A 27,408-nucleotide genomic window follows, 5' to 3' on the forward strand; every position below is an offset into this window, starting at 1 on the left:
CACTCAATCTCGCACCTGTGCAGTGCAAGATTGGGTGATGTAGCAAGAAGACTGAAGAAGAAGATTGTAGATCACGGTGCCCGGCGCTTCTTCCTTGCTGGGACAAAGAGGGGTTCCAGGATGGCACGGGACTGGTTCAAGGAAGGTCCAGTGTCATCAAGGGATCTTTGGGATTAAAAGTAAGTGTTATTTTTTTTTTTTTCACTTTAGTTCTGCCTTACCTAGGGAAGGCCCAACTGCATGCCTAAGTTCTTTTTGAATGTCACCTACTGGTGGGGTAATGGAATTCCTTGGTAGACCTGGTGTTCAGCATCACCAGCAGGAGAAGCAGAATATAGCAGAACTCATAACACATGGTAAGCTACATGCCTTGACTTTGTCTCTGTGAATTTCCATTTCTTACATATTTCCACTTTCCGCTTGTAGACATGATGCCTGTAAAAAAGGTATATCTGAGGAATGGAACCTAACGGAGACAAATAAAGGTTCTTGTAGGCTTTCCTGTGAAGAATGATTACCTGTAAACATAGAACCAAAAGTCCTATTCCTCAGATAGTCCCATTTTCCATCTGTAGACTGGAATCCAATCCACAATCAGGAATTAAGGAAAAATCATGAATGGGTCCTCACAGAAACAAAGTAAAGTTGTGTAGGTATGTAATTGTTTGTAGCCAATCATACATATTGGGGAGAACAAAATACCTTTCATTAAAAAAAGACATCTGGAGTTCAGGTAATGTGTAAATAATTCTTCTTCTCACTGCCGAGTTGGTGATCTAAACATGAAAATGTAAAAGAAGATAGATGAGTAATGGGATTTACATATTAGTGCAGCTTTGTTTTAAAGAATCACAGACCAATAATGAATCCAGAAAATAATTATTTGGGAGCATCGTATGGTGGTAGGTGATGGCGGTCCACGGGCACTTTTAAGGTTGAAGCATTAAAAGGGTGTGTGGTATGTAATTGAAATATCAGAACATTACAACCATTGACATAACTTGTTTTATAGCATTAAATAAAATCAGCATTATTTCCTCTAACAACATGGATTTGCTCTTTTCACACAGGCCCTTAGTGTACCTTGGCCTTAAAATGTTTGCTCGATTTGGTGTTTGTTCATTCTTGAATTGCTCAGAAGCAACATTAAGATCTTGGCTACACATTATTGAGTCAAACTACCATTCAAGCAATGCTTATCATAATTCAACACATTCCGCTGATGTCCTACATGCCACTGCTTACTTCTTGTGCAAAGAAAGAGTAAAGGTAAGCTGCAAATTAATCATTTTATTTCCTGCACATTCTTTTACGTTTCAATAAATATCTTATTATTGGGATGCTGCTGACCATAATACAGACTCCAGGTAGGAGTGCATGGCAGTAGGACAGAGATCACATGACTAAGCTAATATTATTGAGACATTATATAACCCATAATTGTGTTTGTCTTATCTCTTTTACATTCATTTGATGGAAAACAAATATCAGAACAATGGAGCATTTCAGTATAACCCAGTACATAAAAGTAACTCCATTCTTTATCTTTGACATGGATGTAACTGTTCTCAGGTCACTACAGTGATAAGGTGCATCCATTACCCATACACAGGAGAGGCAGCCAGTTTATGGGATAGAAATCTGTGTTCAAACTAATAATCATTATGCAATATTGCTACTTCCAAATAGGAGAACTACTGGCCTGAAAGGTTTTCACCTGGTACATAATGTTCAAGCATAATTTAGCATTTTTTCCACTTTTATACTGTGGTATACTGTGGCTATACTGTGGTAGATATGGTGTATTAAAACAATCAGGCACTCACTGACACTATGATGGGTAAGTTGTATTACACTTACCAAGCACCCCCTCATGTTGGGTAAAGGTAAAGTGTAATTCACCCACCAGGGACCTGCTGTCCTTTGACATTGTGCACTGACACCAAGCATTGTCTGTTCACCTTCTATATTTGTCCTGCTGATCTTTGCCACAAATAGTAGATGAAAAGTGAATGTTCAGGTGAACATAAATTATTTAATTGAAACAAATGCTCTGTTCTGTCTGTAGTACAGAAGAGAATGCAGGGACCTAACTGTATATGGCTTTTAACCCTTGCATACTTTCAAAAAAAAAAAAAAAAGGTTTTGTCACACATATACACACCATACACAAGCACAAGTGAAGTGTTTTTTATGCTGTGTGCTATAATTCACAGAACAAAGTTTGTAATATGTGTTGTAATGCTGATGCTGCTGGTGCTTTTCATGTTTTGCTGTCCCAGCACAAAACAATTTGCAGCATTTTCACAATTTTTTTGGTTCAAAAACTAAACTACACAGTGATTTCTCGTCTCTTTTCAGCAAAGTTTGGATCCAATCGATGAAGTTGCTGCTCTGATTGCTGCCACTGTTCATGATGTGGATCACCCAGGGAGAACAAACTCTTTTCTCTGCAATGCTGGGAGTGAATTGGCCATTCTTTACAATGACACGGCGGTGCTAGAGAGCCATCATGCAGCACTTGCTTTTCAGCTGACAACGAGAGATGACAAGTGCAATATATTCAAAAACATGGAGAGGTGAGACTCAGGACAAACATTAACTTAGTGGGTTCTTCTATTCTACAGAAGGCACTGAAATAAATCCATGTCACTGTATGTGTATGTATTGGTAAATGGAGAATATCTATTTGGATGTTAGTACAAAAACAGCGAGAAACTCTTGAAAATTTCCAAACAATGAGCGTCATTTATTAAAGCTCTCCAAGGGAGGAGAAGATACACATTCATCAGTGAAGCTGTGTGATCCAACAACCTGGAATGGATTGCTAATCATTTGCAATTTGTTAGCAAATGTTTTCCATCCTGGACCAGATTCATTGCAGGTTTGCTAGATCACCCAGCTTCACTGATGAAAGTGTATCCTCTCCAGCCTTGGAGAGCTTTAATAAATCAGGCTCAATGATTCAAGTCAGAACCTGGCCACATTAAATATGTAGCCAATTAACCAGCTAACTTATGACCAGTTAAGGTTAAAAAATTTCTTTCATTTTAAAAGTTCAAGATGACCATATCTTCCATTGCCTAACATGCTTGTCCTCTAAGTCAGACAAATTTCCAGTGGGGTGCATTAGGCAGTTTGGGGCAGTATCGAATGGTTTACCTTGCAGCACCTTGATTTTCTTTTTGCTCTAGTCCCCCAGGAACATATCATTTTGCACTTTTTATATTGGATAATGAAATTCTTTGTACTGAGAAATTAACTCTGTAGAGAAGTTTGGAGAATTTAAACAAATATTAAAGTGATGATGCATAGAATAATTTTACATAAATATCTAAAACTAAGTATTTGAAAATAATACAGGTACTGCTGTCCTATATAATGAGGTGCACAGAGGATGTGACATGTTAAATGGTAAAAGTTATAATATTGTATAGTGAGGATTATGTAGTTTGAAAGTGGGGAAGGGGGTGGAGATGGTTGCTGGTTAGACATCTTGCTCTGGTAATGATTATTCTGTGGATAATATTACCATTTCTTTACAATTATGTTAGTGTGTGCATAATGTGCAGTTCTTTATTTCTAACTTTGCATACTGACTGGATGACTTGTGTGCTCCCATAACAGGAATGAATACCGTACATTACGGCAAGCGATCATCGACATGGTTTTAGCCACAGAGATGACAAAGCACTTTGAACACGTCAATAAGTTTGTCAACAGCATCAATAAGCCATTGGCAGCGCTTGAAGAGAATGGGGTATGTAAAACTTTATCTGTAAGGCTGAACCCAGGAACTAAAGTGATCTAATATAATCAGCTTTTATGTAATGTGCAGCCTAATAATTATGTCATCAGCTATTACAAGCTAAAGAGAGTTAGTTTGCAGCTTGTAATAAAATGCAGAGGAAGTACAGAAAAATATTCTCCCTTAGCATCAGAACATAACCTTTTAAAGTTTTACATTTCTAGTTTTTATTTGGGGATTAAACATTTTCTTTTTTTTCCTTTACATATAAAGTCATCACACTTATTAACTTGTCTATGAAAAAAATAACAGGAAAACCTCCTGTGCAATTGGCCCGATTGATTAAAGCTCTCCAAGGCTGGAGAGGATACACTTTTATCAGTGAACCTGGGTGATCCAGCAAACCTAGAATAGATTTCTTCAGAGTCATTTGCTGTTTGCCAGCAACTGTTTTGAATCCTGGACCAGATCCATTCCAGGTTCACTGGTGAAAGTGTATCCTCTCCAGCCTTGCAGAGCTGTAATAAATCGTGCCCAATACGTTCATTCTTAGTTGGCACATGATCCTAGAAAAGCATCATGCACTTGTCCTAACCACCTTCAAACATATCTGTTATCCTTCCCCTCTATCATCAAAACCTATTTCAATCAATTTCTGTGAACTCCTTTACCTGTCTCACCCAACTGCACATGAATTTGTGTCTAGGTGACCAACCAGACTGAAGATGACCTCTTGTCATCAATGTCAATTGCTTTTGGAGATGCCTAGTTCCAGGTGATGTGCTTCAAACATGGTGGTCCTGTCTGAGGCACTTTAGATTTTGGTTGAAAGTCTTTAAGCTTTGGAAGGCTTTGTTCCATGTTCATGTACTTAGGCTGACATTCCTGCTATTTAACCTTACTAAAACTCTATTTAAACCTCCCAGCTTTATATCTTGTAATATCAAGCAGACTATAGCCCATGCCTGGAAGTTTCAATGAAGTTAGGCAACAAAAACCTGGCCAATATTCTTCTTGACACCCATTCAATCTTTCTGAGAATATGAAACCCCTGGATTATATACAGTATATGTTCCCATCACAGGGGACTAGCTTGATTTCTTTTTTGTTATGTTGGGGACTTGGGACTCTGGAGGTCATTTATCTCCCTATTCCCTCCTTCACCTTACCCACTTTCTCTTTTGTCTTTATCTTTCCTTTTAGATTTTTTTTTTCTGTTACCCTCACCATATCTTTATTCTTTTTTTCTTATTTCTTTTCTTTTTCAATTACCTGGAAATTGTACATTCCAATGTGGCCATGTTATTTAAAACCCTGGCACACAGCTGAGATTTTTCTTAAAGCCTCATCAGACTTTTCTCCTATTGTCATAACTTAAACTTATACCTAGATCTGTAGTCTGGTCAGTCTGTTCAAGTTACACAATGTCAATTATGGTATTGTACCTTTCTAAAAACAAAATAAAAACCATCAAAAGTAAAAACATAATATTAGGGAAACAATTGGCAGACCAGAAAAAAACAAGCTTTTTTATGTATATATATAAAAAATTATGTTGCTTCTCCCCCTGAAATATTCATAGTTAATCCCCTGACCTAAATACTTTAAAAATCAACAATAGAAAAGCTCGTTCATGCATCTTTCAGTCCAACAACAAAAATCATAACGTGTGTATGTAACTTTAGACAGGAAGTGAGGACACATTTCCAGAAAGCAGTACACAGCCAGCAATTGAACCTGACAAAAGTCAGCTTTTTAATTGCACATCTATGGATTCCTTTTTTAATTTATTACTTGAAACTTGTTATTGCTATATTAGCTTACAGCTTTTTGTGCTGCTATTTAATCATTTCTAGAGTCACATGACATAGATTCAATACAGCTTTTAGTTTCATTACTGTGCCAGCATGTATTAACCCCCTGTGTTTGCCTATTTTATTTTCATATAGGGCACTAGTGATGATGAGTCTGCTAAAAACATTTTGACATCTCCAGAAAATCGGATACTTATAAAAAGGATGCTCATTAAGTGTGCGGACATCTCCAATCCATGTCGAGCACTGCAGCAGTGTATTGAGTGGGCTGGTAGGATATCGGAAGAATACTTTGCTCAGGTAAAATATGCACATTGAGCTAGGTGTGAAGACATAAAACAAAAGTAAAATGGCAAAGATACATGTAGTGTTGCACCCATGGCAGTCCATAGAGAATGAATAAGGGTGGCATTGAGCAGTACAATACCACCCACTGCATAATATGCAAACAATGGTTCTTTAAGTCCCAGCAGAGCATGCAGGTGGCTGAGCATCTGACAATGTGCCAAGCCGCCAGGAGCTGCACAGAACTGCCTAGTCCTGCTGTGGGTGCGATTATAGCCTAAGCTCTGAACACCACTTCCTTGCAAATAGAGATACAAAATTTTGTATTTCACATTGTCCTTTACATAAGGAAATAGCTGATGGTCAAGGTGACAAGGTAAGAGGATTGTACCATGACATCCTAGATTTTACCATATGAGTCAATATTTTTACCTTGCCCTGTGAGTTCAGCACCTCTGTCTATGACCCTCCATACCTGCCATACATGCTTTACCACTTTTCTTTACCTATGATTTGTTACTTTTCTTTACCTATGATTTGTCACTTTTCTTTACCTATGAGTGAGTATGTGTTACCTACAAATCCATTTACCTGTATTTTGAATAATATTAGGCAATACTTTTTATATATTTATACAATGATTATTTTCTTTTCCGCAGACAGATGAAGAGAAGCGGCAAGGTTTACCTGTGGTAATGCCTGTGTTTGACAGGAATACATGTAGTATTCCTAAATCCCAGATCTCATTTGTGGATTATTTCATCTCTGATATGTTTGATGCATGGGACGGTAAGATTACATTTTATATAGGAAAATTTATTATACAGATATAGTAGTGGGGAGAACCTATATATGTAATGGGGAAATGTAATGGGAACATTAGCTGTTTTATAATCAGATTTTTATGTTGTATAGCTAAGTGTCAGCAGTGCACTGATGCAGAAGGAAGCTCACAGTGATTATTTTATTCACTGTTCTAATAACTAATTGATGATACAGAAAAGTGTAGCAGAGGGGAGAAGTCATATAATCCAGCTAATACAGTAAAAATCACACACAAGTTGTGTAACTGAAGCAGCAGAATATTCCACTTAGTTTAGTTTGTAATGAAGCTGTATCCACTTAAATTCAAGTGAATACAAGGCAAAATCACTAACCAGTGACCCTCTCTCTATACTATTAATAACAACATTCCTGTACATAAATATTTACCTTGTTATGTGCGTTTAATCTTCCTGAAATAATTTATTATAATATTATTATATTAAACAATTATGAAATCCTAACATTTGCTAATGTAGTAGCTAAAAGGAAAATTAGTTGCTAATAAGTAGCTGTAAAAGGCTTCTGCTATCAGTCTACATTGCAGCAGCTGGATTGCAGTGGTGAATTGGGGCCAGCATGTACAAAAATTGGGAAAAATTAGGGACACATGCTAGTGTAGTCTTATGGAGTGACTCACATGCTTCTCCATAAAGGGAAGACTGGGTATTTCCTTGGCTTTTGGTGCTGAAGGAAATAACCAGTCCTCCCAGCTTTTTTTTTGGATGTAGTGTGAAATGGTTGAGTTTTTCTTGATGTATGAGTTTCTTTGTACACCTGACTTTATTTCAATTGTTGACCATTGTACCTGAGACAGAAAGTGATGGGAATCAAAAGTTTTACAGTGGTGATCAGGGAAGGAGGTAATAGTAAATATTTTAATGGAAACAGCTGTTTCCCTTACACTTAGTCCAAGAAGGGGAATGCTCACTTTTTTCACACTTCTTGTTAAAGCTGCACCTTGGAAAATCAAAGGATTTGCCCTGTACAGGCAAACTAAAAACTTGGGGTTCTAACTCTTCCATACTCCAAAACTGAAGGAAAATGCTCCCTTGCTTTTAAATGTAATAACCTCCGTCTCTCTGCTTTAACAATAAATTTTGTCATACAGTATTAGGCTACATACACAGGTCAGATGTTTCTCATCCAATAATCACCTCAGAGCTAGTATCGGCGGATCCACGAATGATCGTAATACAAGTGAAGGGGAGAGAACACAGCTGGGTGCCGCTCTGTCGTTCTCCCTCTCCCTTTTCCATGTACATACAGCGGAACGGCGCTGTATGTACATTGCTCGTTCATGCATCGTTCAGTCTTTTGTTGTTGGAAAGGATCGTAAAAGTTTGTTTCAAACGACAATTGTGGAACATGTCTACACAGCCTTATACTAAACAAACACATATAGTGAGTGATTACTTTATTTGGAATATGTACTGTGTTTGAAAAAAGTTGACTATAAAGTCATCCTCTACTTTCTGCTTCTTACTGCTTAGGTAAAATTAAAAGCAAATGTATGAAAAAAAATGTATTAAGTCATTTCTATTTTCCTCCACAGCATTTGCTGACTTACCGAACTTAATGCAACATTTGGATAACAACTTCAAATATTGGAAATCACTAGACGAAAAACAGCTAAAAACTCTACGGCCACCCCCAGAATAGCTGGCACCCTTCAGTCAATAAAGCCTATCCTTACAGGGGATCCAGTTCTTTGTTGGTAACCTCATCTATACCAGAGCGTGCTGGTATATTCCAGTTTCATGGATCGTCAGGTCAAAGGTTACCTCCAGTACCTTGCAGTAAACTTAAGAAAACACAACAAAATCAATGAATAAGCCTTTTTTTATTTTTGTTAACTTATATCACAAGTTAAATTACACTGGATTGCTGCAATATCAGTGCTGACGGGTTGTACTCAAAAAATGGAAAAAATAAAAAAACATTTGCCTATTTTCTTCATACTTGGACAGAAACTTCGAAGATATCTTGGATGGAAATTTCCTCCGAGAGATGATGCAAAGAAATAAAAAACCTCAGACTTTCAAGTGAAGGAAAATCATTGTTCGTGTCTCACGGCTTTGAAGAGAACACTCTGCTTTTTTTTAAAGCACTTATAGTTGTTAACAATCAACACATTAAAATGCACTCTTTCTGAAGGAGTTTTTGATCTCTGAAAAATAGATCCACTCTATTTTTTAATATCACAGAAAAAGGGGCAATCATTCACCTCTGCACACTACTGATAGGGAGCTTTCTCAAGGCTGTTTAGTAGCAAATTGTATAAAGAAATAAAAAAAACTACACATAAGAGTTTTTGAACTTGATCAATAGCATCTATGATTAAAATATGTTTTATTTATTTTATTAGATGTTCAATATTTTCTATGGATTTATAAAAAAAAATAATAACAAAAAACAAAAAGCCAAAGCCAACTTTAGATGCATTACAGATTCACACAATTCATAGTCATTATTATACCTTTAATTGATGTACAGACCTTTTATTTTCATATTGCAAATACAGAAATATTATTCAAATGACACATTTGTATTGCACTGTAAGAACTCAATGTGGATGTTTAAACTATTGTTTTGGGGGTTTGATTTACTTTGATTTCAGTTTTATCATGGATACTGGATGGTGTCATAAAGGATCCTTTAGCTTTGAATCCAGTGCCACAGGAGGGACATGCTGTACGGTTCATTTGGTGATGGCCCTGATTTCTCATCAGTTAATTTCACCCCATGATGCCAGTGGGCGCCTGGAGTTGCTATGCAATATGTTGGAAGGTCCACTGGCTCCTGCAAGGGGAGGACGGCATCGCCCATTTCTCTCCACAAATTTTGCAGTTTGGTTCCCTATCAGAAGTCTGCCTTATTTTCTACAATGTTTCTACAATGCATTCCACAGCAGAAATGGACAGGGAGGAATATATTTAAAGCATTTTGTAGCTTCTCTATTTTCTTTTGCAAGGGTATTCCTTAACTCCAGTTTCAAAAGGTATGTACCTTCACAGAATAAATAAGACATTCACAATAAGCACCAGTAACAATAAAATGTATATTTTAAGAATTGTCAACTGTTGATCTTTTTTTTTACTTGTGTCTTTTCTTTATTTTTGTAAGCTGCCAACACTGGCATAGGACAGGAGGGCCCAAACTGCAACATGCCTTACACATATACAGTCAATCAATGTGCTGTTTCTGTGTGCAGCATGGTATTTACCAAATATTATTCCAAGTTGTGTTTGGAAGACCCATACAGAAACAAAAAATGGCCCTAATTCATGTGAGTAGAGGAGGCATTTGCAGAGTGTGGCACGATGGTATCTTTAAGTTACCTCTGCAATACAAAAGTCTCGGTCCGAAACTAGACTGGGCAAAGAAACCCCCTGGAACAGGGGTGTCAAACTCTGGCCTGGCATGTCCTTTTTTTTTTTTTTCTGGCCCGCCACTACTGCAATCCGTAAGCTGCTGTTCTATAGACGCAAGTACAGTGCTGCTACAATTCCGGGCATCACTCGCGTCTCTAGACCAGCGACCTCTCTGCCTTATAGACGCAAGTGATGCTGGGAATTGTAGTAGCGGCATCACTCGTGTCTATTGAACAGCAGCCTATGCGTGGACCCTGCAGAGTTTATACTGACAGGTAAACTCATTAATCAGGAATTACCAGGATTATTATTATTAGGAATTATCATAGAGCTATTGCTATATTAATTGTTTTACCATGCCAGAGAATGCAATGTGAAAACAAATGAATGCAGCAATTCATTTGGTTTCACATCCAATAAGAAGAAACAAGAACACATGAGAAGAGCATGCAGATTGACCTAATAATTTAGATCAATCCACTGCATATTACTGCATGCTCTTCTCATGTGTTCGTGTTTCTTCTTATTGAGATTAATTGTTTTTTCAATAAATTTCAACGGTGGCCTGCAACTTGGTTTAAATTTTTGATTTTGGCCCTCTGTGTATTTGGGTTTGACACCCCTGTCCTAGAAGCTTCAAAATAGAGAAGAGCTGTGTGAATCCATTCTCCTAAGGAACAAATTGTATCTTTTAATTAGGAACTCAAATACAGAGCTCTGTGCTTAACCAAAAAAATCAGAGGTAACCCAGCTTGAATTGCCTGGCTTCCTTAACTCTAAAACAATTTGATAATTCAGTAAAAAAAAAAATTACACTATTAGGTAATACAAAAAGTGCAGCTTCTCTAACCTTTTTTTGCCTTCAGTATAGTCCTGTGTAGATAGTGGCTACAATACAAGTTGCTTCAAAGTTTTGGTTGGTCATACAAACATTTGGTAGAAGGCATTCTCACAGTTGGCCTGATTTTTTAAAGCTCTCCAGGGCTGGAGAGGATACACTTTTATCAGTGAAGCTGGGTGATCCAACAAACCTGGAATGGATCTGGTTCAGGATTGAAAACATTTGCTAGCAAATAGCAAATGACTTTGAAGAAATCTATTCCAGGTTTGCTGAAAGTGTATCCTCTCCAGTCTTGGAGATTTAATATATCAGGCCCAGTGCAACATTTGCTTTTGTCCTGCCCTGCTTCTATTCATATTACTTTCTGCTTTTTACACATGGAATTGAGTATTTTTTGTGTTACCTGACAAGTGTCTTCATCAGCTTTGAAGAAAATTTAGCTCCTTTGGTAACCTTGGCACAAATAATTCCCTGTCATTGTAAAGCTATGACATTCTGGCTTATATATGATGAGGGAGGTAAGGAATAGAGGTCTACAGGGCAATGCTTACAGAGGGGACTGAACATCGGTATTGTCAGGAGAGAAAACTGAAGAGGAGTTAGAATACTTCTGTCCTAAGTGTCCAGAAATACATGAGAGAAATCTAGTAAAATCATAAATGCTTAATAAGCTGCTATTGCTGAACTCTTTGTAAAGAACGCTGAGTGCCTGGATGTAAAGCTGATCCTTATATATCTAGCGTTTTTAGGTATATACTGTATAGTGTTGGGACTATTTCTATTTTCCTTTACATACTAACCCTGCCCACATATACAGCATGTATGGAATGCACAGCATGCACAAAAGGCTATATAAAGAAACAAACTTACCAAAGCAAGTTGTTCTTTCGGTCTTTTCTATAAACAGTGCATAAAAATATACTGACATATCCTAATGCCTGCACATTTCTTGGAATCTCACCTTAACACTAGTTTCTATGGTAACATATGTCATTGACGACACGTATGGTGCATCTGTATGAATAAAGAATAGCATTTCATATAAATGAAATACAGAAATAGCAGGTTTAGGACTTACAGTGGGAAAATAATTTCAAGTACAATGCTTTGTTTATTTAAATGCAATAATGAGAAAAAGAAAATATTCCTTCTTTATTTACAGGATTTACATATCAGGACATGAAAGAATAGGAAATCATTTGGTCCTGGTTCCAAAATTATTTGAATCTGACCTCAGTTGAAAACAACACACAACAGATTCCACCGTGTCGTCATGTATTTAACAAAGATAAAGCTAAAAGGGAGAAGCTAGGTGTGAAAAACTAAGTACACCCCATGAGTAGTTTGAAACCGTTTGCAGGAATAACTGGAGGTAATTGTTTCCCATATGACTTTAATTGGTCTCCCACATTTGGCCTGATTTAATGAAGTTCTCCAAGGCTAGAGAGGATACATACTTATCAGAAAACCTGGGTGATTCAAGAAAACCTGGAATGGATTTCCTAAAAGCCATTTGCTATTTGTTAGCAAATGTTTTCAATCCTGGACCAGATGCATTCCAGGTTTGCTGGATCACCCAACTTCACTGATGAAATCTATACTCTCCAGCCTTGGAAAGCTTTATTAAATCAGGCCCATTGCTGTGGGTAAATTTTTGCCCAAATAAAACAGTTCTTCAATTAATTAAGGTTTGTAAGAATTAATTAATTCAGATCTCTCAGAAGGTCCTGCCATGGCATTTAGATTATGTTTAGGTCTGGACTTTGACTGGACCATTGCAACCAACAGATGGCTTTACATTTGACTGTAGAATACTTAAATATACAAAGGCTAGGATGTCCACTTCTTAGAAGATTGATAAATGTCCTAAATCATTTTCACGTATGAATAATCTTTCTCACTGCAGAATGATCCTATATACAAAGAAATGGCCTTATAAACCATTCCAGATTGATGGGAATCAACAATCGCATCTCTAAAACCATTGCTGATATCTTTCCTCCTAGGCATAGTACTAACACACACCGGAGTACTCCAGACCAGCAAACTGTTTTATTTTTTTACACACAGCTTCTGTACTTTGACTTAGTCTTTAATAAATAAATGGCACAGTGTATATGTTGTTCATCTGAGGTTTACCAGTTTTTAAGACCTGCAAAAGACCAGATGATGTTTCCTATTATGTATTGATACTCATGACGATGTGCTTTTTTTCCCATTACTGTTTAAAAATATAATTTGTGATGAAATTTGTCTTTTCTGTGTGTTTCCAATTTGGCATTATAGGTGTGTTTATTCAAAAGTATAATGAAGCATAAAATTGGAAATTAGAACCAGAAACAAACTGAACTTTTTAGCCTAAAGAACTATTATGTATTTACAAGTATCGTGTTTAGTTAAACCTTAGGCTATGGACACACGTCAGATGATTCTCATCTGATAATTGCCTTACGGCTGATATCAGACGAGAATCTGACGTGTGTACAACGTTCTTCATTCGTCGCTCATGTATTTGTCCTGGTGGATCCACAAACGATGAATGGCGAACAATCGTAATGAAAGTGAAGCAGAGAATGTAGCAAGATGATGCTCTGTCATGCTGTATGGTGGTACGGTGCTGTATGTACAGTGCTTGTTCATGCATCGTGCAGTCTTTTGTCGTTGGAAAGGATTGTGAAAGATCCTTTCAAACGACAAATATGGAACGTTTGTACACAGCCTTAGTGTCCTTTGTGTATTTTATTATTATTATCCAGAACAAACCATTTTCACACTGTATTTATCCCTATTTAATGTACAGCGCTGTGTTACATGTTGGTGCTATATAAATCTCGTTTATTATTAATAATATTAATAATAATATACTGTATGCAGGGCGGTCTTGTGGTGAAGACCTGTCACTTCTCTCTCCCCTTTGCAGGGTGACTGGTCTTGCATACTCCTTTCTGCATCTTCTGGCTGCCTTGGTTTTCTGCTGGCAGGGGATCTGATAAGATAAGCCATACCTCCCGTCCGCGATCACTCATGTATGTATAAAATACTGTGCTGTCAAATCCATTTCTTGTAGCCCCTAGTAACTAGCTATGATTAATATTTTTATTTCATTTGTGTGCTGCAAAACATGGTTACAGTAAGCAATAAAAAATACTCTAAGACCCAAAATTTAGTCTTTGTAAATCTTGTCCCCTCCATGCAGTACAGCAGGTGCAGTGCTGGTATAAAACCTGTTGTGAAGCAGAATGAATCTGATATCACTGATAAAGCATGTGGGTCCAGGATTATATCTGAATTTTAACATAAACTACAAATTATGTTTCACCATAAACAGAACAGATTAGAAATGGTAAAAAATAAAAAAAAAAATCTAACATTTCAAGTCATTTGTTTTTACAACAGTCCATTTGATCAATGGGCTTAGTATTAGATCTACATAGAGAAAGAGATAGAAAGGTCTTCACTTACTTTATAGCCTCATAGTATATATACATATTTCTGTGAGATAAATATATTCATAATAAATACTATTACCTCTGCTTAGGGCACAGTCGGTGAATGTGGTACAGGAATACCATTACGTATCTTCAGTTTTCCTCTTTTCTCCAGAGCAAAGCATGGATGTACTAGATGTTGAAACTGGCATTGAAATGTGTACAGGTGTTGGTTAATGTTCATGTTGAAAAAAGATAAACTGTCATAGTCATAGTCAAGCAGAATTCCAATTCTTGTCGGGGGTATTGTGATCCGAATGTCCGGGGCCACACCACAGTGCAGGAACTCATATCTGTGCCTGTTGAAAGATATTTTAAATTAATTACATGTTTAACATGCCACCAAAATAAATTATAATTAGCTACAATTGGTAATCATTTTCAAATGAAAGCTGAGATCAGTGATACACTTACACCTAAATCACAACTTTGTAGAGAAAAAAAAAACACCCCGGTCATCTTCATATATTGCAAGAATTTTGGCAAACCTTGCAGCAGATCCCTTCCTGCTTCTGAATAATTAAAGCTCTCCAAGGCTGGAGGAGATACACTTTCATCAGTGAAGCTGGGTGATCCAGCAAACCTGGAATGGATTTCTTCAAAGTCATTTGCTAGCAAATGTTTTGAATTCTGGACCACAATAATTCCAGGTTTACTGGATCTCCCAGGTTCACTAAATATATTGTATCTTCTCCAGTCTTGGAGAGCTTTGAGTTCCCACTAGAGATTAGTGAAAGTGAAAGATACGTTTATTATAATCGCATAAATATTTCCAATGCTATAATAACAAATATTGAACCCTCTGGCATGTCTTTAAAGGAAAAGGTATATGAGAGAAATGTGAAGACTTTGCTGACCATTCTGGCAGCCACCCTGATCCCTTTTAAGTTAATGTTTTCAGTCAAAGATCTACAACAAGATTGTAGATTTGGACATCTGAATTTTCCCATCTGTGTACATCTTTTGGGTCATTGGCCCCGATTTATTAAAGCTCTCCATGGCTGGGGAGGAAACACTTTCAGCTGGGTGATCCAGCAAACCTGGAAAAGATCTGGTCCAGAATTGAAAACGTTTGCTAACAAATAGCTAATACCTTTTAGTAAATACATTCCAGGTTTGCTGGATCGTGCAGCTTCACTGATGAAAGTGTATCCTCTCCAGCCTTGGAAAGCTCTAATAAATCAGGGCCATTGACTGTAAAAATACTGAATCCAGTCACTATTCCAGCTAACAACTAGCAGTAGAAAGCCAACAGTGGAAGCTCCAGTATTTTTGAAAGGTTTACATTAAATTTACATTACAACTTGTAAAGATTGAGATGAATTTTTCTCATGTCATTATTGCTGGGGCTGCAACCTGTCATTGCAATATTACACAGTTCACATTATTACAGTCCCCCGCAAATTCTTAAACTTGTAAAAAACTAGTTAAAAATGTTCCCTTTACTCCTCCATCGCTTCACATGGGGTGAGGAGAAGTTATTTGTAAACTCCAAACAGCAACTTAAGGTATAATTTAAAGACCTAAGGAGTCTCTTCTCGTCCCCATGTGAGAGTGCTGGGTGCCTGCACATCCAGACGGGCCATCAGTGTCACATGAGAGGAAAGAGACTGAGTCTATTGCTCCCCCACACCCAGAAAGTACAGGGCATGTCACTTCACTTTCTGGACGAATAGAGGGGTCCAGGAAGTAAAGAAAGAGTGAGCATGAGCAGCTCCAGGGGGCAGCAGTGAACCTTTTTGCTTTCTCGCACAGGTTTGTGTCCCCTTTCATTGGAAAGCCTGAAACTGTTTCAGATGTGAAGCCTTCTCTAAAATCTTCCCATGCTGAGAAGGACTGGTAATTAGGAAGGCCTGGCATTGGGTACACGTACTGCACTTTTCACCAGCAAAACCTCCTCACTTCTGACCTGCTTGTCAGATCGGCCACCAATGTGACTGCTAGGAATACAGAATCCAGCTTTTCCTGTGCTCTGCATCATCTAAGCTATGGTCATATAGCAATACACAGGGGAACATGACCTGGAGCATTTTGGCTGGGTACAGATGGGCAAACATTGTATTTCCGATCTACTTTCTACTCGATGGGATCTAAAGTGAATCAGGAGTAAAATATATAAATATTTTTTATGATCAAGCATAATTGCCACATGACCAATTCTCCTTACTCATTGATCTAGAATAGATTGGACACGTTGGTAAATACTGATTGTAAGGTCACTTTTTTGTGCTCTGTGTGATAGATAACATTGGACATTCAAATTACTTTTTTGCCTGAGAAAATAGATTGGGGGTCAGGTATATGTGCAGTGTCTAAGGACTTGTAGACGATCATGTACAGATCAGAAAATCCATTGGATTGGGTTGAGTGCTAAATTGCCAGCATATATGCCCAATTCGTACCAGCCCTTACCTATGAAGCCTATCTAAGAAGACCCACATTATGATCGAGAAATGTGAAAATGTCTCATTGGCTGGTATTTATGTTCTTTTAATTTAGGGTAATGAATACTATACCGTGTTCGTGTACAGATGTGTCTCAGACACCAGGAACTATTGTTAGCTCCGAGCATACCACTTCTGTTTGTGTCTTCATAGGCAACACCAACCCTGTATTCTGTGTTCTCATCCACTTCTACTTCCCAGTAATGCCTCCCTTTGAAGGGTATGAGATTTCCCAAAACGGCAATACATCTGCAAACCAGAAAAAACAACATTTTCTTTATACATGTAAACAACGGAGATACTGGGTCTATGTATAGTACCACATCCCTTAATCATGCAACAACAGTATATAAATCAGTGGAACCTAAGGTACAATGTTCAAGTAAAATCAATCACTTTATTAAGACATAATTAAAACAATAAAACAAACACTATTTAAATCATGCAATGTCAAACAATCCTTTAACCAACTGTTTTACAAAAAATGTATGTGTTCCTCAACGTTCCTCGCTGGTATAGCTTCTTCAGGAGAAACACCAATGGTAGTACAGTATAGCCAGCAAACCTAACAAGGTAAATTCCAATAACACCTTGATACAGGGAAATAACATCAGTGGTAAAGGATTGCCAGACTTCATGTGTCCATTTACAATCTCTCACTAGCATTAGCATGACATAGAACAGTGATCTTACTCTATTGGAATCTGCAGAGTAGTGACTACTCTAGACTAGAGCTGCCCCGACTCTCTGCAATGGCACGGAGGGAGAAGAAGCGGGCCGGCTTCTTCTTCCCGGAGAGGACACCTGACGCTGGAGGACGACGCTGGAACACGACGATGGACGATCGCAGCGGGACCAGGTAAGTGATCGATAAACCCGAACTTTTCTCACTGTATTTTCATAGGCATTCATATCTGCAGGCCTGAGTCTATCAATGGACCATGCAGAGAAAATGTGAGGTGTGCCACAGACTCCTATCTGATTATTATGTCTTACAACAATCCCCTGTTGTGTCTGCTGGACACAGTCTAGTTGCATGGCATGCCTGTCATCTCGTGTCTATAGGTACCATTATGATGTGGAATGTTTAATTACCTTTTTACTTTTTATACAATACCTTGAGAAATTATTGCAGTGGTAAGGCAAATCCTCTAGACTTTCCTCCTCTTCACAAGAGATTGTGGATCCGTTATCAGAAATGGAGAGCAATGGATGAGAAGTTTCTTCATTAAGATAAAAGTAAGTACCTGAAAAGATTACAGGGTTGGATAAAATAATTTGCATTAATCAGAAAATTAGATTCAGAAAACAGTCAAAGTCTCAGACACTGAGCAAAGTTTGTTAAATTAGATTAATGTTCTACCACAGAGAAAATGGCATTCTCAAGGGGCCTGGACAACAGGCATTGCATTGTTTGCATTGTGCATTGTTTCACCAAACATCCTGTTCTTAAGTTGAATTTGTATGTATTTGTATAAGTTGAAACAGGTACATTATCTTAATAAATGCATGTAGGACTTCTGTTGGTCTCACCATATTATTAGGCAGCATGATGTCAGTTACTGTATAAAATCCTCACTGAGAGTTAAAAAGGAAATAAACTCAAAAGTCCCCCAAAACAAAAAAAATACACCTACCTTCAATCCCTTAGGGCCGGCGCTCCAGGCCCCCACCATCTTCTCCTCTTCTTCCTATGTCACCTGACCCAGGCAGGAGATCGTGTGACAAAAGGGTTCCTTGTGCGCATGCCTGAGCCTAGGCGATCGAGAATAACGGGGCGGTGCTGCACCATTTTTTTTTTTTAAAAAAGGGTGTTGCACTTAAAAAAGAACAAACAAACAGAATTTTTACCTTACATAAAAGGGTTGTCTACCCTTTTATGTAAAGTAACTTTTGGAGCAAGCTGTGCTTTGATATGCAAAAATAAACCACTGCAGAGTTTGTCTTGGTCATTAATGAGTTACAAGAGGCTGCAGAAAGAGCTCACCACCTAAGATCAGGCACAACTTCAGCTGTGTTTAGCAAAAGATTTCTTCTGCAAGTCATGCAAACCACCCCCTCCCCCCTTCAAGACTGTTCTGCACAGGAGCAAGTAGGGAAGCCCCGTTCATATCTAGGAGGCGTCTGTATGTCCGATGTCCTTAACCCGGGGACTACCTGTACAACAAATCCATGTGACCAGCATGGCAAGGCTGATATGGTAACCACATGAGAATGAGCCCTCACAGTTCAGACAGCTTTCAGCCACATTGATTTCTAGCTGTCAAAGGACGAAGGTAGATAAATGAATACAGAATGTGGTAGAATGATAATTTGTAAAATTAATATTTTATATTTTTACGAAAAAGGATTATCATTACTTTGAAGCTGAACTTTTGGATAAGTAAGTATCACCTAAATAAAAGAGGCATGTGTACTCATGAATCTTGAGGTGTAATTCCTTGAGATCTGTACCGTCATCCAGCCTGAATCCTTGTACAGGTTTTTCCTATAGTAAAGACCAGTCACTGCAGGTCTTTCACCTTGTTCTTGGTAATTAGTCTTGTATCCACCCACATGCAATTTTCTGTACACAATCTATAAAGGGTGGTCATGTTGGGTTCCCCAACCCCCACATCTCTGCTCTTTCCCGAAGCTATGTGCAGCACAGTGATGATGCCACTACTAATAATTACTAATATATAGTAATACCTGAGTTTGCAGAGGCATTTGGCAAACACAAGGTGAATTTGTATTCATTGCAGCTTGTAAGAAATATATTTACATTTAAGCTCCTGTGCCTGAAGGTAACTTTTACAGTTGCACAAGGTTTGTATTTGTAATCGATAAAAGCCAACTTTCCCTACAGCTAAGAGATGCATTGTGTATGGCAATGAAAATGAATCATTGAATAACTTTAGAAACTTAGGACATTTAGGTCTCATGGTTATTGGTTCATCATTGGCTGATTTCATTGACTGTGCAGGTCACAATGGGAGCACTGAATGGTTTCTACGATGTTTCTACACAGTGAATGTGATAAGGTGAGCAGAGAAGTATGTGTGACAATAAAATAGTAAATGGCATTTGCCATCCTCCTCCTGCACAATGAATACCTGTGGTATTAATGGAAACAGGCTTGCTGCTCTCGCTCGGCCCACCCACATTCACAGCTTTGACGCTGATGTGATACATCCCATTCGGCTTCAGCAGGATGAGGGATTCACAGATGGGAATTCCAACAATACACCTGTGAAAGAACATTGTGAATTACTAGTAGCAAGTATGCAGCTGACAGCAGACATAACAATTAATTTAGCACTAAGGGAGTTTTATTCAAATAGCAGCTTTTCAGAGTAAATTGAGGTCTAATTCAGTTAAATTCTCTTAAAGATATAATTGTTCCGCCTGTTCATAAATATAGATCAGAGCTGTAATTTGAGTATTTCATGAGTTCCCTCTCTTTTAGCACTTTCTCTTATCCCACTTTCTCTTATCCCACAATCCAGAAGTACATCTATTATATAAAACACATGAAGCATTATATTAATTACAAGGATTGGTACCTGTTCAAAGAGCTGTATCAGGGAAGAAGTGAATCAATCAGTGAGCTACTGATTCACACATCTTTATGTACAGTATATGTAATTCACGGTAGCAAGAATTCAGAGAACCCATTATAGGGTCACTGGGAGTGTCTTCCTCTGATGTCTGCATCAACAGTCACTGTCATATTCCTAATGCAAATTTGTGTACCGATAAGCTAAGCACAATTTTATTTTATATCAGACTTTCCATTTTGGAGGGACAGCATGGAGCGTGCAACAATTTTAATATTGCATCATGTAAGCTGTACTAGCTGTATGCAGCTGTATGTCAGAAAAAATTGCAGAAATATACATAAAAAATAGTATCTGGTATGCCTCCTGTTCAAGATGACAAAGCAGGGCCTTTGATCTAAAAATTTCAATTCAAGTCTTAGACTGTGTACACACATCAAATTATTTTACCTGCTATTTCTTGGTACAGACACATGTTGAAAAAAAAATATATCTCTGACATAGTCTAGAGCGGTATGTGTGTGTGATGGTAGCTTTGAGGGTAAAGTATACTTACTCTGAAAAAGAGTTGTCTTCTTTCTCATTTTTAGCGTTCTGTATTTCCACAGTGTATGATTCTACAGGGTTAATGTTCCCGGATTCCCAGCAGATGAAAGCTGCATCCTCACAACTGAGACATTCTTTGGTTTTAATGATAGGAGGGGAAGGAGCTAGAGACAAGAAAGCATAATGTAATCTTCCATCTAAGGTATTGGATTGTGTATTAATGTGTAAATTATACCAGTTTATTATAACAATGCAGAACATAAAAAATTAAGGTTTATCTACACATACTATATACAGCTATAAAAAAAACAACAAAAATTCCTAATTTAAAAGCTATTGTGACACACGAGCAATTCTGGATATACAGTTTGCCCATGGGCATAAAGGAATATTTTCATGGTTCTGCCCACTAAATGAAAACAAAAATCAGGCTATGTGATGTAAATACCTTCTGTCCTAAGAAGACTCTACTATACTACCCTGAGGGTGTCAAACAAACAGGACTGTGGCAACAAAAACGGACCAACTGTGTATTTCACATTTATTTTAGTGGACCGCTGTACAATGAGTGTTTATGATTTTTTACTAATATCCTTGATGTACACAGTGCAGTGAAAGCCTAATGAGCTTGTGTGCAGGGGATATAAAAAAGAAGACATTTCTGGAAATGATTTTAAAAATATTTGGATCTATTATGATATTAGGAAATAATTGTAATTTTATAAAATCCTTTAAACATTTGTATGTGAATGTAATTTGCCATTTTACATTTTTAAAAGTAACCACAAGATTTCTGTTGTTACCCATAATATCCAAAATTTCCTCTGTGTGCATTTCTGGAGCTAGTTTCCCTTTGTTACTACCGGTAGGAGATTGACTCCAAAGATAATTCCCATCCACTGGCATTTTTCTGTTTAATGATTACGTTGCAGAAAAAAGCACCCTTGCTGGCAGGGGTTTAGCAGCCGCTGGGGCCTAGGGTTTGTTCAGACTGGATGGCAGGCATGGCAGTTTCTGTGCAGCAGCTGGTACTGTCCACTGTCCCAATCAATGCGTTGGTTCTGAACATTTTATAGCGGATGGATGTGGACAGTACTGAACCCATGTGCTCCTAACTTCTATATGGACATCCACAGTAGCATTGTCAGCCCTGCCTGCTGAACTACAGAACAATGCTTGTCCCCATCCCCCTTCGTCCCAGTCCACATGTATGTATCCCCTTACTTAGGGGTACGTCTGAGGAATACCTGTACATACACAAGGAAATGCTTTCTTATTAACACTATAAATTGTTTGCTAAGTTACACTGTTCCTAATTTGAAGTGCACTATGAGTAAAACAATGGCTGGATGCCCATTTTCCTTTCATGCTTTGGGTACTAATTACAGTTTGTTATATGACCATACCATTACCTGTCACATACACTGCATTTTCACTTGCTGGGCTCTCTCCACTTGCGTTTATTGCAATGACCCAGAATTCATACTGTGTGTTTGGCATCAGGTTTGTTACCGTACAGTATGTTTCTTTGGATCGTATCATAAACTCTATGGACAGAAAGAAATTGAAGAATAAGATATGTATCATCATTATTTAATACAGTATTCATTTCAAGTCATTTGTATGCATGAAGGAACTATGATGGCTGCCAGTAGTGTCCATACTGGTTGCTGACTGTCATGCTGACATTAAATAACTATGCAGATCATAAAGTTTAGATTGGCTCTGGCTTCAGCTAAGGTATGCTTGTTCCACATCCAGTGACCCAGATCATTGTCCATCCAGTGATGGCAGCAATTTTTTAAAGATGGCCAGCAATTGCAGTATCCATATTTCTCTCCCAGTGGATGTAGAATTTTGAGCACTGAATAAGGATTATAGGTTGAATGTTTATATGATTTTGAGGGGTACTCAAATGTGCACTATGTTGGCATAGTAGGTGTAAGGGAGCAGGGCCAGAATTTATTATTGTTCCTAGTAATGAAACAAGGTAGATTTATTTATAGAATAAATACTCTGCAAATGGTTGCCCATACAAAAAAACACAGCTTTCCCCTATTCACCAAATCAAGGTAAGATTGACTTTGCTGCTTCTTTGGTAAATCAACCTCAATGTCCTGTCCTGCAGGCCTCCTATTAATAGAATATAATAAAAATTCCACTTTAGTGGTCAAGTCAGGGCCTATTTTAAGCGCTATTGGCTTTAACCACTTTATTACAATATACCTTTATACTGTCCAAAAGTCAGATTTATTTATAATCCTCATTGTCCTCTGGATTTTACATCCTTTATTTTAGTATTCCCTTATATCTTCCTGATCAGCAGCTTTTTTGTTAGATATCAAAGAGAAATTATGCATAATATTATAATGCATTGGCAGCCCATATAATTCATGACCAAAGGTCCCCAGTGGGTGGCTTGTTAGTTAAGGAAATCTTTTTAAAACTGTTGGCAATATTTTACTAAAAACAAAGATTTCATTTTTCACCCAAGTATATGGTAAAGCCACACACAAACATCAAGGTTCCTCATTGCAGTGTGGTCCTTTCTCAAATCTATGGGAGCACACATGCATATATCCTGTGCAGCAATGAAAAAACTGAGAAGGAAATCATCGTAATATTAACTCCCTTAAACTGTTACACAACAGGAAAATACCAGACTCATTCAAGGTAATAGCAGGCCTTGTATACATATACACATAATACAACTTCAAAACAAACAAATTAAAAAGGATCACATTAACGAGGACTATTAACTATTACTAAATTGAAAAAAATTACTTCCCAAACAAGTTCCTAATGTTCAAATACAAGGTAGATCTCACACTAATGAATAAGCACACAGAATAGAGCCCAAGTCTATCTAAAGGGTAAATACATCTTTTGTAATAAGGATCAGTCTTGGGTTAGGTTCAGAGTCAGCCGCCAGCATTGCTGCACTGTTTCTTAAGGAACCGACATTTGCACATTTGACAGGGGGTAACAGTGACTGGTACTGAACCTTTCACTGCCTCCCCATTCATATTCTCTTGATCACAATGTAGAGTAGAGAGGAAGTGGTTTAGTAACATGAGGAAGCAGTAACCACACTGCCACCTCATCGCCAGATCCTAACTTTACCCTAAACTCACCATAGATGTAGCAATTTGTTTGTACAATCGCCTTTCGATCTGCTAAAATGTATAAAGTGCTAGGACCTGTTTGATTTGATCTACATATTTGGATAGCCAATATATAATAAATTCTATATATTGGTGCTTGACCAATGTCAGCCTTTTTTGTAAAGTACAGTTAGTAGTGGCCCTTATCATGGTTCTAGGCTGCTGACTTTCTGAACACGATGGTATAGATGTGTAAGTTGATCAATTTTTTATAAACAAAATGAATAGCGCCTGGTACAAAACTGTTGGAAGCTTTTCGATCATGGAAAAATATGGTAATCTTTTATGATGCTGATAAGTACAGCTAACATGTTTCAGGGGAACATGTTGAGAGAACATTGACTGCTCAATGTCCTAAATTCAGGGCATATAACCTGAAATGGTTGTGTCCCCTCTGGACATCTTGTACCATATACTGCTGCTTGGAATAACATTACAATGATAAACAGCCACGTATATGCTGCTGGTTTTCCTACTACAAAACAACAATTTTTTTATGAAGCATACAATTGGTGTATGCATATTGCATTGCTCAATGAATTGTGTATGGCAATTTTTTCTTCTTTAATTTATGTTTCAGAAAAATGTTGGCATACAAACACTGTACAATCAGGTAGATAGGTTTAGTGATTGAGGCTGCAATGTAAACAAAGATTCAAGCATACCCTGGTGGTATATCTCTGCTTGTGTTCATTGATTTTGGTTAGGTTCCATGTGTTTGTTGTATAAAATAAAGTCAAGCTTCTTACATAACAGAAGATCAGTATTCACATTATACACATCACATAATTTTACTTTACTGCTGCAAACTCTGCAGAATTGTATACACAAATTTGTTAATGTATGTTATGCTCTTGTTTCAAAGTAAGCAAGTTGTTAACACTCAACATATCCATAACATGTATGTAGTGACATAGGGCCTGATTTATTAAAGCTCTCCAAAGCTGGAGAGGATACACTTCCATCAGTGAAACTGGGTGATCCAGCCTTTTTCATAGCAAATGTTTTGAATCCTGGAGCCAGTTTGCTGGATCACCCGGCTGCACTGATGAAAGTGTATCTTCTCCAGCCTTTAAGAGCTTTAATAAATCAGGTCTATTGCTCCACGGTGACATGCCAGGACCTTATGGAACAGGAAATATTTACCATCCCACAACCTTAGGGACGGTAAATAGCATAGGAGTAGAGGTAGTGAGGCCTAAGGTATTAGCACAATCGTTGTTGTATTTCATATTGAGTCAGAATGATTTAAATGATTTATCTAAATCAATGTAATTTGTGCTATTAGTGACAAACGTGCACTGTGTAATGAAGTAGAGGGTTTAATCACACTGGCTGATTAGGGTAAAGCTGAGAAGGCCCTGATCATAATTGCTCAATAAAGACGTGGGGTGTGCAAGAAATATAGGCCTCAATTGTCATGGATTTATCATTACACAGCAGAAATATCAAAAAAGAATCCGAAGAGATTTAATTTATGACTCATACATCATTATTTCACCACAAGGAGACTATTCCTGTAAATCCGTGTACAGTGGGATCACTTAAGCTCATAATACTTGAAAAGTACCTGTTAATATTACACTAAATATACAATACTGAAATATTTAAAGTGGACCAGCATTGGTTTTATAATAAACATATACATGCTAAGTATTCTATAGGTAATATATCTACAAGAGTTGATTTTCTTTCAAAAAGATTATAATAATCTCTCTGCTGAAGTCAGTGGGCTTTCTCTCTTCCCATTAGGGTGGAAAGGAGCTCCAAATTTGTTTAGGCATCATAGGATTAAGATGCTGGTACAGACCTTACATACAGGTAAATTCCAGTGTACAGTAAATACTCTTAATGCTTTAGAAGTGGACTTTTGTTTCCCCACATAGCCCTCGGTTGCCTTTCTGCTCTCCCTCTTAGTATAGCAAGCCCAGGATTGAAAACATTTGCTAACAAATAGCAAATTACTTTTTAGAAATCCTTCTAGGTTTGTTGGATCATCCAGCTTCACAGATAAATGTGTATCCTCCCCAGTCTTGGATAGCTTTAATAAATCAGCCCCTATATATCAAAGCTGATAGGCGAATAACTGATTACAAAATTAAAATGCAAGTATGTCAATTATTATCCTGCCAAATATTTGTATTCCTCTTCAACTAGTCCTGCGATCAACACAGCCAGATGGAACCACACTTTACTGCATTTAAAATAAGCAGCTTGGTCCCCCCCCCCATACCTCCAGTCTGTGTTTGTATAGAGAAAAAGGAGCCGCAAAATTATGGCCTCATCTTTTTCTATCCACTCATCAGCACATGTGCATGCAGCTGAGCCTGATTGGCTCCTAGCATTGTTTCTCCCTCTCCCAGCCTCCACCGTGTTGTACAAGGATTACCAGGAGCAAACATTGAATCAAGTTTGTAAATTTAGTTGCATTTGAAAATACATTTTTTTATTATGAACGAATACATTACTACAGTAATAGCTTGGTTGTTAAGTTCTTCGCACTGGTTGAATGTTATATATTTTTGTTTTAAAATAATAAAAGAATTCTTATTTCATGCAAAAAGATCAACAAATGTACGAATAGGGAGTAAAAATGCACTACACGTAGTACAATGGTTTATTAGGAAAGCTTTACCTTGCCGATCCTCCCCTTGAGCAACATCAGATACCGGCTTATAGAAGAGGTGGTAATGTTCTACTGTGTCTTCTGAGTAAAGACTCCAGCATACGCGGAGAGATACTGCTGTGGCAGAGTTGGGTGCTTGGGGGTTAATTACAGGAGCTGAAGGCACTGCAGTATAAAGATATTTGAGATTACTGGGAGATCAATTCATAAATATAATAAATCATATTGTAAATACTATGCCATGGACAATGGTGACAGACCGCATGACGGTGTATGATGTGATCATAGAACACACAGCTGAAGGTACATGATCATGACCTTCCTAATGACTCATCTGCTGCTAATAAATTAAAGACTACAGCAAAAAAGACTAATGAGTGTGGTTGATCACAAATTGACCTTAAATTTACCAGAAAGCATCTGAACAAGAAAATAGATGTTGTTTAATTTATAATACAATTTTTTAATGTCCCACATAAGAATTTCTGAAAACACAAGTAAGTAAGTGTTTCAGGATTTTTTTCAGTCATGTGTGTGGACAGCCAGTTTAACTCAAATGTCCACATTTCTTTAGACCAGAGACAAACATAACATCTCTTCTATGATATGCACACTTCTGTCATAGGATTAGGTTGTGGCAGCAGTAATAGAAAATGTAGTTTCCTTTAACAAACCTCATGTAAAATGAGTATTTTCCTAAATACCTGGTGGCTTTTT

General features: G+C 37.6%; 2 protein-coding genes across 3 annotated transcripts in view; one reads left to right on the forward strand and one right to left on the reverse strand.

Moving 5' to 3' along the window:
• Window positions 1-9,749, forward strand: part of PDE8A (phosphodiesterase 8A) — a 111,840-nt gene extending 102,091 nt beyond the window's left edge. The window contains exons 16-21 of the mRNA XM_072399107.1: window positions 1,071-1,269; window positions 2,362-2,579; window positions 3,628-3,760; window positions 5,698-5,862; window positions 6,507-6,636; window positions 8,225-9,749. Of these exons, the coding sequence (XP_072255208.1) occupies window positions 1,071-1,269; window positions 2,362-2,579; window positions 3,628-3,760; window positions 5,698-5,862; window positions 6,507-6,636; window positions 8,225-8,331 (952 nt within the window). The 3' untranslated portion in view covers window positions 8,332-9,749. The remainder of the gene's footprint in view (window positions 1-1,070; window positions 1,270-2,361; window positions 2,580-3,627; window positions 3,761-5,697; window positions 5,863-6,506; window positions 6,637-8,224) is intronic.
• Window positions 9,750-9,903: 154 nt separating this feature from the next.
• The window catches only part of FSD2 (fibronectin type III and SPRY domain containing 2), a 36,940-nt gene continuing 19,435 nt past the window's right edge, over window positions 9,904-27,408 (reverse strand). Inside the window, exons 7-14 of one of the 2 annotated variants that reach the window (XM_072402435.1) lie at window positions 26,701-26,856; window positions 22,314-22,448; window positions 20,912-21,065; window positions 19,912-20,045; window positions 17,934-18,063; window positions 16,889-17,065; window positions 14,413-14,671; window positions 9,904-14,108 (exon numbers count right to left, since the gene is read on the reverse strand). In XM_072402435.1, the coding sequence (XP_072258536.1) occupies window positions 14,419-14,671; window positions 16,889-17,065; window positions 17,934-18,063; window positions 19,912-20,045; window positions 20,912-21,065; window positions 22,314-22,448; window positions 26,701-26,856 (1,139 nt within the window). In that variant the 3' untranslated portion in view covers window positions 9,904-14,108; window positions 14,413-14,418. Of the gene's footprint in view, window positions 14,672-16,888; window positions 17,066-17,933; window positions 18,064-19,911; window positions 20,046-20,911; window positions 21,066-22,313; window positions 22,449-26,700; window positions 26,857-27,408 lie in introns of both variants that reach the window. The other variant, XM_072402434.1, reaches the window with a different exon arrangement.

This window comes from Pyxicephalus adspersus, chromosome 2 (genome assembly GCF_032062135.1).
Source record: "Pyxicephalus adspersus chromosome 2, UCB_Pads_2.0, whole genome shotgun sequence".
In the NCBI taxonomy this organism is placed as follows: domain Eukaryota; kingdom Metazoa; phylum Chordata; class Amphibia; order Anura; family Pyxicephalidae; genus Pyxicephalus; species Pyxicephalus adspersus.